Source organism: Labeo rohita, chromosome 10, assembly GCF_022985175.1.
Source record: "Labeo rohita strain BAU-BD-2019 chromosome 10, IGBB_LRoh.1.0, whole genome shotgun sequence".
NCBI classification, from domain to species: domain Eukaryota; kingdom Metazoa; phylum Chordata; class Actinopteri; order Cypriniformes; family Cyprinidae; genus Labeo; species Labeo rohita.
Window position 1 is genome coordinate 25,706,494 of NC_066878.1, and position 17,500 is coordinate 25,723,993.

A 17,500-nucleotide genomic window follows, 5' to 3' on the forward strand; every position below is an offset into this window, starting at 1 on the left:
AAAAATAAATACAAACCAACAAACAAAAACAAAACAAACAACAAACAACCCTCGGTCCAGAAAAACAAAACAAAACAAAACAACAACAAAACAACAACAAAAAACAGAATTCAGAAAAATAAAATAAAATAAAAAAATCCAGCAAAATTAAAACAGGAAAAAGAATGAATGAATGAATGAATCCTGAAGAAAAGAAGAAACATAAAAAACAGAATCTAGAAAATTAAAACTAGGGAAAAATGGAATCCACAATAAAAAAAAAAAATAAAATAAAATAAAATAGGAAAAAATAAATCAGAAAAAAAATAAGTGAATGAATGAATCTTAAAAAAAAAAAAAAAAAAATCAGTCCAGAATGAAAAAAAAATAAATAAATAAATAAATAAAAACAATAAAAACAACAACAAAAAACACAATCCAGAAAATTAAAATCTACAAAAAATAAAATAAAAATAAAATAAAACGAAAAAACAGAATCCAGAAAATTTAAACTATTTATATATATTATATATTATACTTACAAATAATCCAATTAAAACAGAAAAAAAGAATAAATGAATAAATGAATAAATGAAAAGTGAAAAAAAAAGAAAAAATTAAAACAAACAAAAAACAACCCTCAATCCAGAAAGAAACAAAAACAAAAAACAACACAAAACCACAACAAAAAAAACTGAATCCAGAAAATTAAAACTAGGGAAAAATGGAATCCAGAAAAAAAAAAAAAAAATTAAATAAATATACTATTGTTTTTGCTGGTAGCTATCAATAATGTGGCAAAATAAAAATCTACTTAATGGACACCTCGAAATAATGAAAAACAATATTGCGAAATCTCTAAAGCTAATCTGCTCAGAAGTGATTTTGCCAGTTGGCCGTGAGCAGAAAGATCGTGTGGAAAAGGGAAAAACAGCATCACAAACGAGCTGAGCGAGACCAGGATCAAACACCTCGCCTGGCGCTCCACGACTGATTCGTGTGATGAAAACAGCCGAGCGTCGCTATGAGATGGAAACATCGTATATATCGCTTCACGTGGAGTTTTCCAGATCGCTCCAAAATAAGTGCTGAGCCAAACGGCACCTCAGAGAGCCGCGTTATCTGCATTTCAGCTCAGAGATTTGAGCGGCCCGTGCTCCTGCTGCTGTTTTCACTAGAAGAATAATCTGTACTTTAGAGTTTAAGAGTCTCCTGACGCGCCTGAAATCTCCCCTAAATAGAGAACACAGAGTAGGACGCTTACTGTGATGACTTCAGCACACAGACGCACTTAAGCGCACCAGCACCAATCAGCACGTATGCTTCCTGCATTATTTCACTGCATAACGCTGGAGCGCACGCATCAGTTTCAAGGCTTTAGCCGGAGAACGAATGTTTCTGCCAAAACAGGAGGGTCACCTCATAAAATCAGGTTATTAAAGTGATATGTTAGCATATGTTAATGGAACAATTATATACTTCACATTAGTGGTGTGATAAAGCAGTGTTCAGGCTAAAATAAAATGAAATAAAAATTATTTATTTATTATAAAGTTAATATTATAATAAAAATTAATAAATAAATAAAATAACAAATAATTAATTAATTAAATAATAATACAATTAAAAAGATACAATTATAATTAAATAAAAATAATAAAATAAAATAAAATTAATAAAATTATTTAGTAATTAAATATAAAACAAACCAAAAATTTAAATATTTATTAGTAAATAAAATAATTACTAAAATAGTACTAAAATAAAATAAAATATAAAATAAAATAACAAATTAAATCTTTATTAATAAGTAAAATAGTACTACAATAAAATTAAATTAAAATAAAACAACAATTAAATTAAATATTAAATTAAAATAAATAATTTAATTAATTTCAATTAAATTAATTAATTTATTTAGTAATTAAATTATTTAGTAATTAAAAATAAAACCAACCCAAACCAAAAATGTAAACATTTTTTTAAAAAATAAAATGAATAAAATAGTACTAAAATAAAATTAAATATAAAATAAAATAATAATTAGATATTAAATTAAATGAATTAATATGAATTATTTTTAAATAAATTAAAAATTACATTAAAATTAAAAAATAAAAATATTTATTAATAAATAAAATAGTAATAAAATTAAATATAAAAAATAATTAAATTAAATCTTAAATTAAGTTAATTAAATTAATTTATATTAAATTAAAATTAAAATTAAATATAATTAAATAAATATAAATAAATATAATTAAATTAAAATAATTAATAAAATAAAATAAAATTAAATTAAATTAAACTACATTAAAAAAATTACATATATAACAATTATAGTATTAAAATTACATTTAAATTTGATTAAAAAGTATATCTGTTAATAATAAAATAAAAACAAATATAACAAATATAGTATTATATAAATATAGCACTATGTTATGTAGTTATATTTGTGGAGATTTAAAGCAGAAACATTCGGGAAATAATACAATGAAATAATAAAATTAAAACAAAATAAAAAAAAATAACATTAAAAATCAAATCAAATAAAAAATAAAAATAAAATGAACATTCAGTGAATAATGAATGTTCCTGCCAAAACAACAGGGTTTTTGTGGATACTGAATCAGCTCATAAAATGAGTTTGTTAAAGTGAGTTGTTAACATGTGTTAACACAACAATTACATAGTTCTCACTCGCAGAGAATAAAAACAAAAACAGATTGCAAATGTACTTGACATTGCCTAAACTGAAAGCGTGAGGGTTAATAAGACTGAGCGGTCACTCCAGCAGCATGACGTCCATCTGAAGAGAGTCTGGCGCGCTGGAATAATGGAAAGCAGGTCTTGCATTAGATGTGAGAAAGAATAAGAGTCTGTGTCCAGACGATCGGCGGCTCAGACTGCACGCGCTCACACTGGCTTTCCTGTGTCTCATAAAGGTCTGAAAAACCACCTTTGTTCTGTTTTAACGATTCTCTTCACACACACACGCTACACTTCCAGCGCAGGAATGAGGAACGACTTCTCACAAAGACAGACCTTCTCCGAAAACTACGTCACACCATGGAAACACAAGGACAAGAATCTCACAACTTCAAGTGTCAATTCTCCACACGAACCTCCAGAGCTGGCAACACACTACATTTACTTCTAACCTTCTCCACAGCAGTGAAGTCATTCCAAATACATGTATTAATTGTTAATTATTGCCACAAAAATATTAAAATATTTATAAAACAAAAAAATAATAATAATAAAGTGTTTTGGAAATTGCATAATTTATATCAAAGTGTCTATTAAAAATGTATTTTTGCCTTTAAATGTGCCAGATTTGCAGTGCTTTCCATTAATAAATAAATAAAATGTTATACTGTAACTGATTTTTTAATATTTGTTAATTTTTAATATTATATTCGTAAATTTATAAATTCAAGTAATTTACACTAATTTATCTATAATTTTTTAACTGATGTATTTTTCAATATTTTCCAAAGCACTAAAAAGTACCATTAAATTTTTAAATTTTTAAAGAATTAAAAATTCCTGCCAAAATTATTTAATTATACATAAAAATTAAAATATTAAACTACTACTACTACTACTACTACTACTACTACTACTACTACTACTACTAATAATAATAATAATGTAATTAAATCCAAAAAATGAACAATAAAATAAAATAAAACTATCAGATATTAGGTATTTAAATCTGTTTCATTTATGGTCTTAAATATGCCACATTTTCAACACTTTCCATAAATTAGCATAAATAAATAAAACAATAGTACATTTGTAAATTTATAAACTGATGTAATTTTTTTTACACTAATTTATCTGTATTTTTTTTAACTGATATATTTTCCAAAGCACTAAAAGTACCATAAAATTGCAAAATAATTAATAATTCTTGGCAAAAATATTAAAATTATACATAAAAAATTGAAAATATTAAAATAATAATAATAATAATAATAATACTACAAATAAAATGTAAAACCAAACCAAATAAAATATAAAAAATAAAATAAAATAAAATATTTAAATCTGTTTCATTTATGGTTTTAAATATGCCATACTTGCATACATACTTTCCATAAATTAGTATAAATAAATAAATAAATAAATAAATAAATAAATAAATAAAATGTTACTGTGTTAAATGTTAAATATTAAATAAAATGTTTAATATTTGTTCATTTTTAATACTATATTTGTAAATGAGTAAATTTACAAACTGATGTAATTTATTTACACTAATTTATCTAATTTTTTTAACTGATATATTTTTCAATATTTTCCAAAGCACTAAAAGTACCATAAAATTGTTAAATTATTATTAATTCTTGCCAAATTATATTAAAATTATACATAAAAAAAAATAAAATGAATTATTAAAATAATAATAATAATAATAATAATGTTTAAATAAATATAAAATCAAACTAAATATTAAAAAGTAATAAAATAAAATGAAATAAAATAAACCAACGTTGGGTATTTAAAATTGGTTTCATTTGTGGTCATATGTATAATATTATGACTATGTCAAATGAGAAATAATAGGCCATCTGTCCCTCTTTAGCACCCATGTCAGTTTTCATGTCGGAGCCACATTTCCACTGATTTTAGAGCCAGAAACAGCTTTGCTGGACCACAACAGTCTTTTCTTCAGTGGAAATGCACGGAAAGGGTCTAGACTGGGCTTTTGTCAGTGGAAAAGGATATCTGACGATCAGACCGCTATAGACAAAACCGACCTCCTTCTGCACATTCTCCCAGACAACAGCGTTTCATAATATGGGGAGAAACAGCCTCCCTGATGTCCAGCAGGTGACGGCGGTTTGAGGACGTGTAGACAGACGGACAGACAAACACACGAGACGCTGCTACCGCCAACCTGTCCCAAACCTCAGGCGCCGCTCCGAACACATGCTTTACACGCCACTTCGTGAACACGGCCTGGAAACATCCTTAAGAAAACAGGGAAGGGGAGCAACATGTGGTCTGAAATCATCTGAAGACGTCGACGCAAACAAAACGGAGCAAAGTTTGGTTTGGACGTGGAGGGGGACGAATGGAAATCAGCACGACGTTTTGATTTATCCTCACGCTTTCACCAGATTGTGCCGTTTCAACATCTCAAGAGACACAACGAGACAAAACCCTGCATTTATGACAAAGAGCGTCCATGGAAAATCATCTGAAATACTGATCATTAGACTTTGATTGCAAAACATTAATGTCATATTGAACGACATATTGAATTTCAAAGATGATGAAATTAAGGAACTACAACAGTGAATCATTTGGCCAAATAAATTACTACATATTAAAAACGAAACAAAAATTAAAAAAAAAACAAACAAACAAAAAAAAAACAAAGCATAAAAAGTAAGAATGAAATATTAATAAATAAATAAAAATAAATATAAAAGTTAAATAAAAATAAATATATATATATATATATATATATATATATATATATATATATATATATATATATATATATATATATATATATATATATATATATATATTACTATTAATATATATATGAATTATTTTTTATTAAATCAAATATTTAAAATACACATAGCAAAATAATAAAGATAAAATAAAAATGCAAAAAACAATGCATAACAAATTACAATATTTAAAATAATAATATTTAAAATAATAATAATAATAATAATAATAATAATATTCAAAATAAAATTAAAATTTAAAATTAAAAATTAAACAAAACAAAACATGGGCAAATGTATATTGCTAACTATTTTGTGTGTCAGAGTGTAAAATAAAAACATTCCAAAAATAATAATAATAAAAAAAAAAAGATTAAAAATAAATAATTAAAATACATGTAAAAAAAAAAAAACATGTAAAAAATAAAATACTAAAAATGAAACAAAAATATAAAAAGCATAGTAATTAAGAATATAAAAAAATAATTATCGCAATAAAATAAAATAAATTAATAAATTACATTAAAATAAATCAATAAAATAAAAGAAAATAAAAGAAAATAAAATAAAAAAACAAAAACTATATATTGTAATACCATTTCTTCTTTGTTTTCAGAACTAATTTTATCCATATCTTCAACTCTTATACAGAATTATGAATTAAGAATATGAATTTTAAAAATACTACAAAATAAATAATAAATTAAAACAAAACAAAACAAAATAAAATAAAATAATAAAATAAAATAAAAAACTATATATTGTAATAGCATTTCTTCTTTGTTTTCAGAGCTAATTTTATCCAAATCTTCAAGAAGGAAGACCAAATGATGACAGAATAATTTTTTTGGGTAAATATTCCATTAAAAACACTAATTTATCATTCATCTAAACCACATCTATAAATGAACAAGTACAAAACCAACAAACCCAACTCCACCAAAGTCCAAACTCCACATTAAAGCAATTCAGATGTGAATAACTCAACAATTTGTAATGCAAAAGAGGTTTGACATCAGCAATACCTCAACCCAACCTCAAATTAACGTTTCCGAAAGCCGTGCAGACGCGCTCAGGCGGCGGTACAGACGGTGGTTTATTACTACGGCGGAGGTGAGGCCCGTACCGCGGTATTCTGGGTGGTTTGGGTTCAAACGGCTCTCTGGGATCTCAGAGTAAACGCCGCTCTTCCTAATGCCATGTTATCTTAATAGTAAAGCTTAAGTGCTGTGTGATGGCCTTTGCAGATTCACTGACAAATGTTCAACAGCTATGAAAACGCCACTAAAAGACTTTAATGGGAGATTCCAGAGCTCTTGCGCAATCCCTCTTCCCTAAACGTCCTTTCAAAGAGCCCATAACTCCACAATATGAGAGACCGGCTTCAACTTAACCTTAAAAACCAAATCTACATCCTCTTTAATCAGTCTGAATAGAGTCGACACACATCGACAGACACTTATACAGAATAAATCACCCAGAAAGGAACATCTGAACAATCTGTCATCATCTACTCATCTCTTTCCAATGAAGGAAAACGTTTACTCTCACAGCAGTGCATTTGCTGGATTTATGACGCGTTTACCACTTTTTTAAGACTGTGTAAAGAAATTTAAGGAACACAAGAAAACAGGGAAGGGGAGAAACATGTGGTCTGAAATCATCTGAAGATGTCGACGCAAACAAAACGGAGCAAAGTTTGGTTTGGACGTGGAGGGGGACGAATGGAAATCCGTACGACGGTTTGATTTATCCTCACGCTTTCACCACAGATTGTGCCGTTTCAACATCTCAAGAGACACAACGAGACAAAACCCTGCATTTATGACAAAGAGCGTCCATGGAAAATCATCTGAAATACTGACCATTTTCAGACTTTGTCTACAAGACACTAACGTCATATTGATGTGATTAAGGATTATGAAATGAGGAACTCATTTCATATGAATTATGAACAAAAATAATATTAAAAATCAAAGTTTATTCAAATAAAATAAAACATGGGGAAATGTATATTGTAAAACCATGTTTTTGTGTAAGAGTGCAAAATAAAATTGATCCAAAAAAATAATTTTGAAAAATATTAGGAATTACTTTCACCAAAATAATTAAAATATGCAATAAAAATACTAAAAATGAAACAAAACAAAAAAAAAAAGTAAAAATAACAAAGCATAATAAACAGTAATATTAAAACAATAATAATAATAATAATAATAATAATTAATAAAATAAAAAATAAATAAAATAAAATAAAATGTGTTAGAGTGCTAAATAAAATGGATCCAAAAATTAAAAAAAATATTATTAATGATTTTCACCAAAACAAATAATTAAAATACACACAAAAATATAATACTAAAAATAAAATAGAAATGTAAAAAACAAAGCATAATAAATAAGAATATTTAAAAAATAATAATAATAAAATAAAATAAAACATTGGGAAATGCATATTGCAAAACCATTTTTTGTGTCAGAGTACAAAACAAAATTAATCCAAAAACTATTTAAAAATATTTAGTATTATATATTATGAATTATTTTCGCCAAAATAAATAACTAAAATACACATAAAAAATATATAATACTAAAAGTAAAACAAAAAAAAAGTAAAAAAAAAAAAAAAATTATATATATATATAAAAAAAAAATATATATATATATATATATATATATATATATATGACAGAGTATAAAAATGACAAAAATAATAAAAAGTATTAGTATTTTCACCAAAAATAAATAATTAAAATACACATACAAAAATAAATACTACAAATTAAACAAAAAGGTTTCATTCAAGTTAAAGGAAAAAAAAAAATGGAAATACGACTTGCAACCAATCATTTTACAAAGTGGAAAAACTTCATTTAACAGACATTTGCCTTTGTTTTAAGCACTTCACTTTGTTCAGTTTCTCAGAAAACAAGATTTATTTCTTCATTTTGCACCTCAACTAAATGTATCTTGATTTAAGGATGTTCATACTGGAAAACAACACAAAAATACTAAAGGACGAATATCATTTTTAACAATGCATGTAACATTTAATGCCTAGAATTAAAGTATTTCTGCTCTGATTTAAGACTTGTTAAAGGCCTTAATTTAATTTTAAGACTTTTTAAGACATTCTTAAGACCTGCAGAGACCCTAAAAATAAAAATATATAGAAATAGATGCTGTCCAGCTCATAAAAAGACAAAAAGCTTCATAAAATATCATAAAAGATGTCTATGTGACTCTATTCCAAGTCGTCTGAATGCAACGCAAGTGGCTTTGGATAAAAGCATCTGCCAGAACGCATGAACGTAAATGATGTGCAGATAAAGAAAGCTCTGGAATGACATGCGTGTGACTAAGTGCTTTAATTATAATCCAGTAACCCTAGACGAACTGTGTAATAACTGTGATGATAGATGAATTAAACTAGAGTTTCAGATCGGGCAGTGGTCAGGACACCCGCTCAAATCCCTCAGAAGAAACAGAGAGCATAAAAACAGGCTGAAACACAAGAGCGGCCGATCTGAACATCTTGAGCGCATTAGATCCTGCGTGGGGAAGAGGCCCCCTGGAGGGACGAACCCGGCCAAGAGCTCCATAAGCAAACAGCTCTTCTGTTTTGGAGGATCTGCTGTCATATTTACACAATCCCTGAGTGCATCCGGACAGACATGAGCTTCAACTATGAGATGAGGGCGTTTGTGGGTGCACACTACTGTTTTTGAAAGTCATCAAGGTTGCATTTATTTGATCAAAAATACAGTACAAATAGTGAAATATTTCTAGAATTTAAAACAGATGTTTTCTATGTGAATATGTGTTAAAGTATAATTTATTTCTGTGATGCGCAGCTGAATTTTCAGCATCATTACTCCAGTCTTCAGTGCCACATGATCCTTCAGAAATCATTCTAATATTTGATTTGCTGCTAAAGAAACTTTTCTGATTATTAGCAACAGTTGTGTTGCACAATATTTTTGTGGAAACCATCATACATTTTATTTTCCAGGATTCACAGATGAATAGAAAGTTCAAAAGATCAGCATTTATTTGAAATGGACATCTTTTGTGACATTATACATGTCTTTACTGTCACTTTTGATAATTTTCCACAAAAATATTGTGCAGCACAACTGTTTACAACATAATAATCATAAATGTTTGTTGAGCAGCAAATCAACATATCAGAATGATTTCTGAAGGATCATGTGACACTGAAGACTGGAGTAATGATGCTGAAAATAAATAAAATAAATTACATCTTAAAATATATTCAAAAAGAAAGCAGATATTTTAAATAGTAAAAATATTTTACTATTTTTATAATATTTTTGATCAAATAAATGCAGCCTTGGTGAGCAGAAGAGACTTTTTTGTTGTTTTTTTAATGAAGATTTTTAATGTTTTAAAAAAAGTGTCTTCTGCTCACCAAGCCTGGATTTATTTGATTCAAAGTATGGCGAAAACATAAAATTTTAAAATATTTTTACTATTTAAAATATCTGCTTTCTTTTTGAATATATTTTAAAATGTAATTTATTTCTGTGATGCGCAGCTGAATTTTCAGCATCATTACTCCAGTCTTCAGTGTCACATGATCCTTCAGAAATCATTCTGATATGCTGATTTGCTGCTTAAGAAATATTTATTATTATCATCAATACATTTTTTCAGGTTTCTTTGATGAATAGAAAGATCCAAAGATCAGCATTTATCTGAAATAAAAAGCTTTTGTAACATTATACACTATATTATTCAAAAATGCTGTATTTTTTATTATTCTTTATTTTTATATTTTATTTTTTGAGAAAGAAATAATGGAAATGAATACTTTTATTTAGCAAGGATGCTTTAAAAGTGATCAAAAACGATGATAAAGACATTTATAATGTTAGAAAAGATTAATAAAAAAATAGCAAATAAAAATATTAGAATGATTTCATGTGACTGGAGTAATGATGCAAAAAATTTAGCATTGAAATCACAGGAATAAATTACTTTTTAAAATATATTCAAATAGAAAACATTATTTTAAATATGTTAAATTAAATAGTAAAATGATTTCACAATTTTACCATTTTTGCTGTACTTTGGATCGAATAAATGCAGGCTTGGTGAGCTGAAAAGACTTCTTTAAAAAACATTACAAATCTTGGTAGCGTATCTGCAAGTCCAAATCAAACTAATTCTGGCTGCCATGAGACACAGACAGTTTAAACGTTCAGCTATTGATGAAAGGTTTGTGTGTTTTACCTCAGCAGCGAGAGGTTCAGGTTTCCCGTACAGGCTTTGATTTTATTCTGGGCTTCCAGGTGTGTCATTCCCTCTGTGGCGATGCCATCTATAGAGAGCACAACGTCCCCAACGCTGATCTTGGCCTTCGCTGCCTTTCCACCCTCTGTCAGCTGCATGAAACACAAACACGAATAGTTTAGAAATGCACGACTACAAACGACAGCTGCTGTCTTCAGCAACACAAATATCACATAACACTCAACTCACAGTCGACTCAAATCGTCACAACACAAATCAAGTGAGTTAAAGACTTCAAATGTGGCGTATGTGAGTATGCGCTGTGCATTATGATGTTTTGGTGTCCTTTTCAAAGTCTGAACGCTTTAGTAACTTTTTTTTCCAATTGCATTAAAAAGAGAGGCAGTGCAGTCTTCAACATTTCTAATATAATCAACCTTTCAACAAATTACACTTTCACAAATTTGAACAGAATGCTGTATTTTTTTTTTTTAAATACTTTAATTAATGTATTTATACTGAGTATTATTTACTACTGTAGTATTTATTAATGTGTCAAACTATTTTTAAAAAGTACCTTTTATTTTAATTTTTATTTCAAGCTAAATAAAGTTATTTTTTTAATATTTCCATTTAGCTGCAAATGTTTTCCTTCCACTTTTAGTAAAAATAAAACTTATTTTACTTCGGTTTTTTGCTAAGGCATCATCTATCATTATTAAAACTTTGAGTCTTTTATTTATTTATTTATTTAGTGTTATTAATTTATTCATTTATATAATTAATTTTGATGTTTTTATATTGTCATTGTAATTTCAGTTTTAAGTTTTTAGTTATTTTTAGTAAAACTAAAATGCATTTTACTCTCGTTAATTGACTTGTTAATTTTAAGTTTAAATCTAAGTCTTTTTAAGTCTTTTTAATTTTAATTTTAACTTATTTTATTTGTTAATTCCCAGGGCATGATTTTGATTACATTTAGTATTTTATTTATTTATTTTTTTTCCTTTTTTATTTTGTACTAATATTTCATTTTGATGTATTTTTATATTGTCAGTTTTCATTTTAAAATTTTGCTTAAGTTTTGAATAGTTTGTTACGTGCCTTTTAATTTTTATTGTTTGTTTTAGTTTCTTATTTAAATATTTTTCTTTCATATTTAGGTTTAATAATTAAAAAAAAATTAACTATAATTTTCTTTTAGAAGTCTAAAGTGTTTATTTAATTAATTTTTATTTATTTATTTATTTTTACCAATATTTTCATTTTTATATATATTGATATATTTTTATATTGTCAGTTTTCAGTTTTAATTTTTGTTTAAGTTTTGGATATTTTGTTATGTGCTTTTTTAATTTTTATTATTTGTTTTTGTTTCTTTTTTAATACATATATATTTTTTTCTTTCACTTTTAGTTTTAGTATTTTTAGTAAAACCAAATAAAATGTTTTTTATTTCTGTTTGCCAGGGCATAATGTTTAATTATTCTTTTTTAATAGTTTTGCTATTTTTAGAATTTCAGTTTCGGTTATTTTGTTACATGCTTTGCAATTTTTATGAGTTGTTTTTATTTGCTTTTTTAAAAATATTTCTATTTAGCTGCATTTTTTCTTTCAGTTTTAGTTCAATTTTTTTGTATTTATTTTTTTTTAAAGCTTTATTTACTTTAAATAGTTTTAGTTAACAATGACAACATCCTATCATACACTGCTCATTTTTTGTCAAAATGGATGTGTGTAAAAAATCTCAGTCTGTGCTGAAAAGATAATGACGATACAGTGAAATGATCACAGAAGCTGAAGATCAAAGAATGCCCGATGCTCGGCCGACCTTTGACCCTCTCGGGCCCAAACTGAAGCGAGTCGGTGAAATGATACAGACGATGCGGGAGCGCGGCGAGACGTTGAGGGGAGCAGACGCTGATGAAATACTAGCTCGAGGAGACGAGAGCCCAGCCGGAGGGGCCGTGATTTATTAGGGCTTTAAATCTGCTGCTGGAGCTCAGAGACGCTGCAGTCGGTTCACCTTATCAGATCAGACCTGACGGACGATTAGAAAGCAGCCTCGCTCTTGTTAGTACTGGCTACAGATCTTGTCTGGACTAATAAACAACCCGATACCTTACCAGCACGGGATGGAAAGTCTTTACCCGGATGATTTACACAAAGGAGAATAAAACCCAACAGCTTCTGTGGAGCTTCTCAGAGACGAAGACTTTATTACTAAAGCAAATGCATGTATTCTTTACAGCTAATACCAGAATGTACTGCGACTACAGGAAAAAAAAAAAAAAATTCAAGATGGTGAAGTCGTCATGAGAAATGTTTGTTTGTATTTTCATGTCACACCAACTACCATGGCTATTTTAAGTTTCCTTTAATTTTAAAGTTCTCACTTATAAATCTAAATATAAATGTAAAAAGGCAGGACTTGAATTTATCAATCAGAAATTAACAGGATTATGAGAAAATTATGAGAAAATCTGAAAAATACAAGTATGAGTTCCATCATACAAAAAAAAAAAAAATAAAAAAAGAGATACACATAAAACAAAATAATTGTAAAAAAATATTTAAAATTTAATACATGAAAAATGAATAAAAAATACATAGAAAACCACAGAAAAAAAGTATTTAAAAAAAAAAAAAAAAAAAAAGTAAAAATCTGAAAAATACAATTACGAGTTCCAAAAAAAAGAAAGAAAAACAATTAAAAAAGAGATATACATAAAAAAAGATGTAAAATTTAATACATTAAAAAAAATTGATAAAAAAATATAAGCCAGGATTAATTAAATTAAATTAAATTAAATTAAATTAAATTAAATTAAATAAATTAAATAATAATAATATTAATAATAATAAATATAAAAAGAATATAGGAAAGGACTATATCTGTGTAAGTGTATTTGTATTGTATATATTGTATTGTACATTTGTGTAAGTGTTACATAAAAGTGTAAGTTCCATTATGGAACCAATATTTAAAATAATAATAATATTAATATTAATAATAATAATAAATAAAAATAAAGAAGATAAAGATAAAAATAAAACCTAAATATAAAAATTCAATAAGAGGCAGGACTGGATTTTATCCATCAGGAATTGATTGGATTGTGAAAAGTGGAAAATCTAATACAGAAAAAATTATTTTAAAAATGCACAAATAAATAAATAAATAAAATGTCAGCATAGTTCCACCATAGAAAAAATATTTAAAAATTACACTTAAAAAAAGACATATGAAAACTAAAAATACAAAAAAATAAAACATAAAAATAAGGCAGGACTTGTATCCATAATGAATTGACTGGATCATGAAAAGTGGAATGGAGCGGGGAAAAAAACAAAAAAAAAAAAAACCTCTAAATCTGGCCATCATGAGGAGCTGGAACATCAATCCGTTATAATACACCTCAAACACACTGGACTGTGCCATAACGGGAACGGAAAAACAAAAAAATGAGAGATAAACCCGATTACGACGGACTGTAAACTCACAGCACACTTTCCTCATTAAAAGCTGATCATATCAATTAAGCTGGATCTTTAGTGTAATGATGAGTGACAGTGTTTCAAACATCCGTCTGCTCTTATCAAAGCATGACCTTCCCAACACACAGAGCCAGAGACGTGCGTCATCCGTTCCTCGGTCTGTTAAAGCCCTCCGCCGATACACACATTACACTGATCTGAGGTCAGAGTTTACAGGGAACACGTCACCAGAGACTCCACAAACTCCTACTAGATACAATCACAACCTGAAAAATTACAACATGAACTTTATCACCAGAGCTTTACTCCAATATACAAACTTTATAAATTGCTTTTGGACAGCAGAATGTACTTCTCAGCAATAATAAATAATAAAAAAAATTAAATATTTATTTAATATTTTTCAATGAATATCATAATTTATTTATATATATATATATATATATATATATATATATATATATATATATATATATATATATATATATTTATTTATTTATTTATTTATTTATATTTATTTATCTATATTTTTTTTATTTTTTTGTTAATTTTTCTTGATTCCTTTTTTCCCTAGTTTTAATTTTATGGTTTAAAATGACTTAAAATGAATTGTTAAAAACACTAGAAAATTAATATTTTATGTCTTCAAAAAAATTTTTTTTTTATTAAAATCATATTCATGAATCTAGAAAAATTAAAACAGACAAAACAGAATTTGGGGGAAAAAAATGAATTTTGGGAAATATTACGAAATAACGAGTTATTATGTCGGAATAACGAGTTAGTATCTCGAAATAACGAGTTAGTATCTCGAAATAACGACTTACTATCTCGAAATAACGAGTTATGTCGAAATAACGAGATAAATTTTATTTTTTTTCTTCCCCACCATACGTTTTATTTTTTCCCCACCAAATAACGAATTATATCGAAATAACGACTTAGTATCTCAAAATAACGAGTTAGTATGTCGAAATAACAAGTTAGTATGTCGAAATAACGAGTTAGTATGTCGTAATAACAAGATAAGTTTTTTTTTTTTTCCGCCCCCACAATAAGTTTTTTTTCCCCCACCACATAACGAGTTAAGAAATCGAAATAACGACTTAATATCTTGAAATAACGAGTTAATATGTCGAAATAACGAGATAAGTTTTCTTTTTTTTTTTTTTTCCCCCTCCACCATAGGTTTTCTTTTTTTTCCACCATGCGGTTCAGGGCTTCAAAAATCCAAAAAAAGGGAATTCAGAAAAATTAAAACTAAAAAAAGGAATCCAGAAAATGTAAAAAAAAAAAAAAAAAAAAAAAAAAAAAAAAAAGAATACTAATAAAATAAAATAAATAAAAAATAAAAAAAAAAAAAAAAAAAAAAAAAAATTGGGGGAAACACACACATGTATGTATTTATTTATTTTAAAAGAAATCTTAAAAAGCACAGAAAAAGATAAAAATCCTAAGTGCCTCAATATTTTCATACTGTGAAAATCTACATAAAATTAAAACTGAAAAAAGAAAAAAAAAAAAAAAAAAAGGAATTTAGTGAAATTAAAAATAAATAAAAAATACAAAATACAAAAAATTTGGATTAAAAATTGGGGGAAAAAATACATAAAATTTAATTACATTAACGTTTGTATAAAAATGAAAATTTAAAATAGGAAACAACAATTATGTATTTTTTAATTATTTATTTATTTTAAAATAAATATAAAAAAGACAAATCTAGGAAATAAATAAATAAATAAATAAATAAATAAATAAATAAATAAATAAATAAAAAAGAAAAACCTAAATCCAGAAAAATAAAAAAAATGTAAATTTGTGCCTTAATATTTCTACACTGTAATTTGGGCCTCACCATTTCTAATCTGTGCACTCCTGATTTGTCTTAAAAAAAAAAAAAAAAAAAAAAAAAAAAAAAAAAAAGGAATCCAGAAAAATTAAAATTGAAAAAAATTATACAGAAAATTAAAACTGGGTAATAAAAAAAATGGAATCCAGAAAAAAATAAAGAATAAAAATCAAAGAAAAATACAGAAAAATTAAACCAAACAAACAAACAAAAACAAAAAAAAACTACAGAAAAATTTAAACAAATCAAAACAATGCAGAAAAAAAAAAATCATGATGCTTCAATATTCCATACTGTGATGTGGGCCTCAATCTTTCTAATTTCTGATATGAAATGAAGTGGCCTGAATGTCTGTGTGTTTCTGATGTGTCTGAACAAGACCTACTCATTTACAGGTGTGCATATGAGGTGTTACGCAACCATGCACAACGAACATCAGTCATTCAGCACCGCTGCCCTTCTCTTCACTTCACATCTGCTAGGCAACTAACTCAACTAACACGCTACCCGCCTCCTGAGTCAGATTACCACCCGCTCTGCTCTCGGCCCAAACCTTTAAAACAACAACCCTGATGCGGGACTGACGACAGAAACACTTCAGACTGTCACAACGATCAAGTTTTGCCTTTTCCCACCATGTTTTTGAGTCAAACGCGTTTAGAGGACATGAGAACAAGTACATTTGTGAAAATGTCCTTTAAGAAAGATTTTTTGTGATCTTTAAAAGACAAAAAGAGCGATTGTGAAAGTGTGATTTGTAAGAATATGAGAAGAAAAATCAAATAAGAAAAAAACAGAATAGAGCAGAACATACAGATTTACTTTAAAATGTATATTTGAAAAAAAGAAAGAAAACTATTAACTATAAATTTATATATAAAAATGCATGACTTGGGAATTGACTGGTTCATGAAAAGTGGGCTTTTAATCACATTAAATTAAATTAAATTAAATTAAATCAAATAAAAAAAAATAAATAAATAAAAAAAAAAAAAAAAAAAAAAAAAAATCAATAAAATAAAAATATATACAAGACAAAAAAAGAAATATTTTAAATATTTGTATTTTCTCATTTTAATTAAAGCAAAATATGAGAAAAAATATTAAATATAAATATAAATATAAATATAAATCTGCATGACTTAGGAATCGACTGGATCATGAAAAGTGGGCTTTTAAACATTAAAATTAAAAAATAAAATAAAATAAAAAAATAAAAATAAATATATTAAATATAAACATTTTAAATATTGTTATTTTCTAATTTTAATTAAAGCAAAATATGAGAAAAAAAAATCAAATAAAAAAAATGAAATGTATAAAATATAAATAAATAAAAGTCTGCATGACTTAGGAATTGACTGGATCATGAAAAGTGGGTTTTTAATTACATTACATAAAAAAAAAATGAAAGAAATAAAATAAAATAAAAATAGAT

The 17,500-nt window shown here is 26.4% G+C and overlaps 1 protein-coding gene across 2 annotated transcripts in view; it reads right to left on the bottom strand.

Moving 5' to 3' along the window:
* pdlim5b (PDZ and LIM domain 5b) overlaps window positions 1-17,500 on the bottom strand; it is a 112,999-nt gene that overhangs the window by 55,227 nt on the left and 40,272 nt on the right. For both annotated transcript variants that reach the window (XM_051121282.1, XM_051121281.1), the window contains exon 3: window positions 10,713-10,864. In XM_051121282.1, the coding sequence (XP_050977239.1) occupies window positions 10,713-10,864 (152 nt within the window). The remainder of the gene's footprint in view (window positions 1-10,712; window positions 10,865-17,500) is intronic.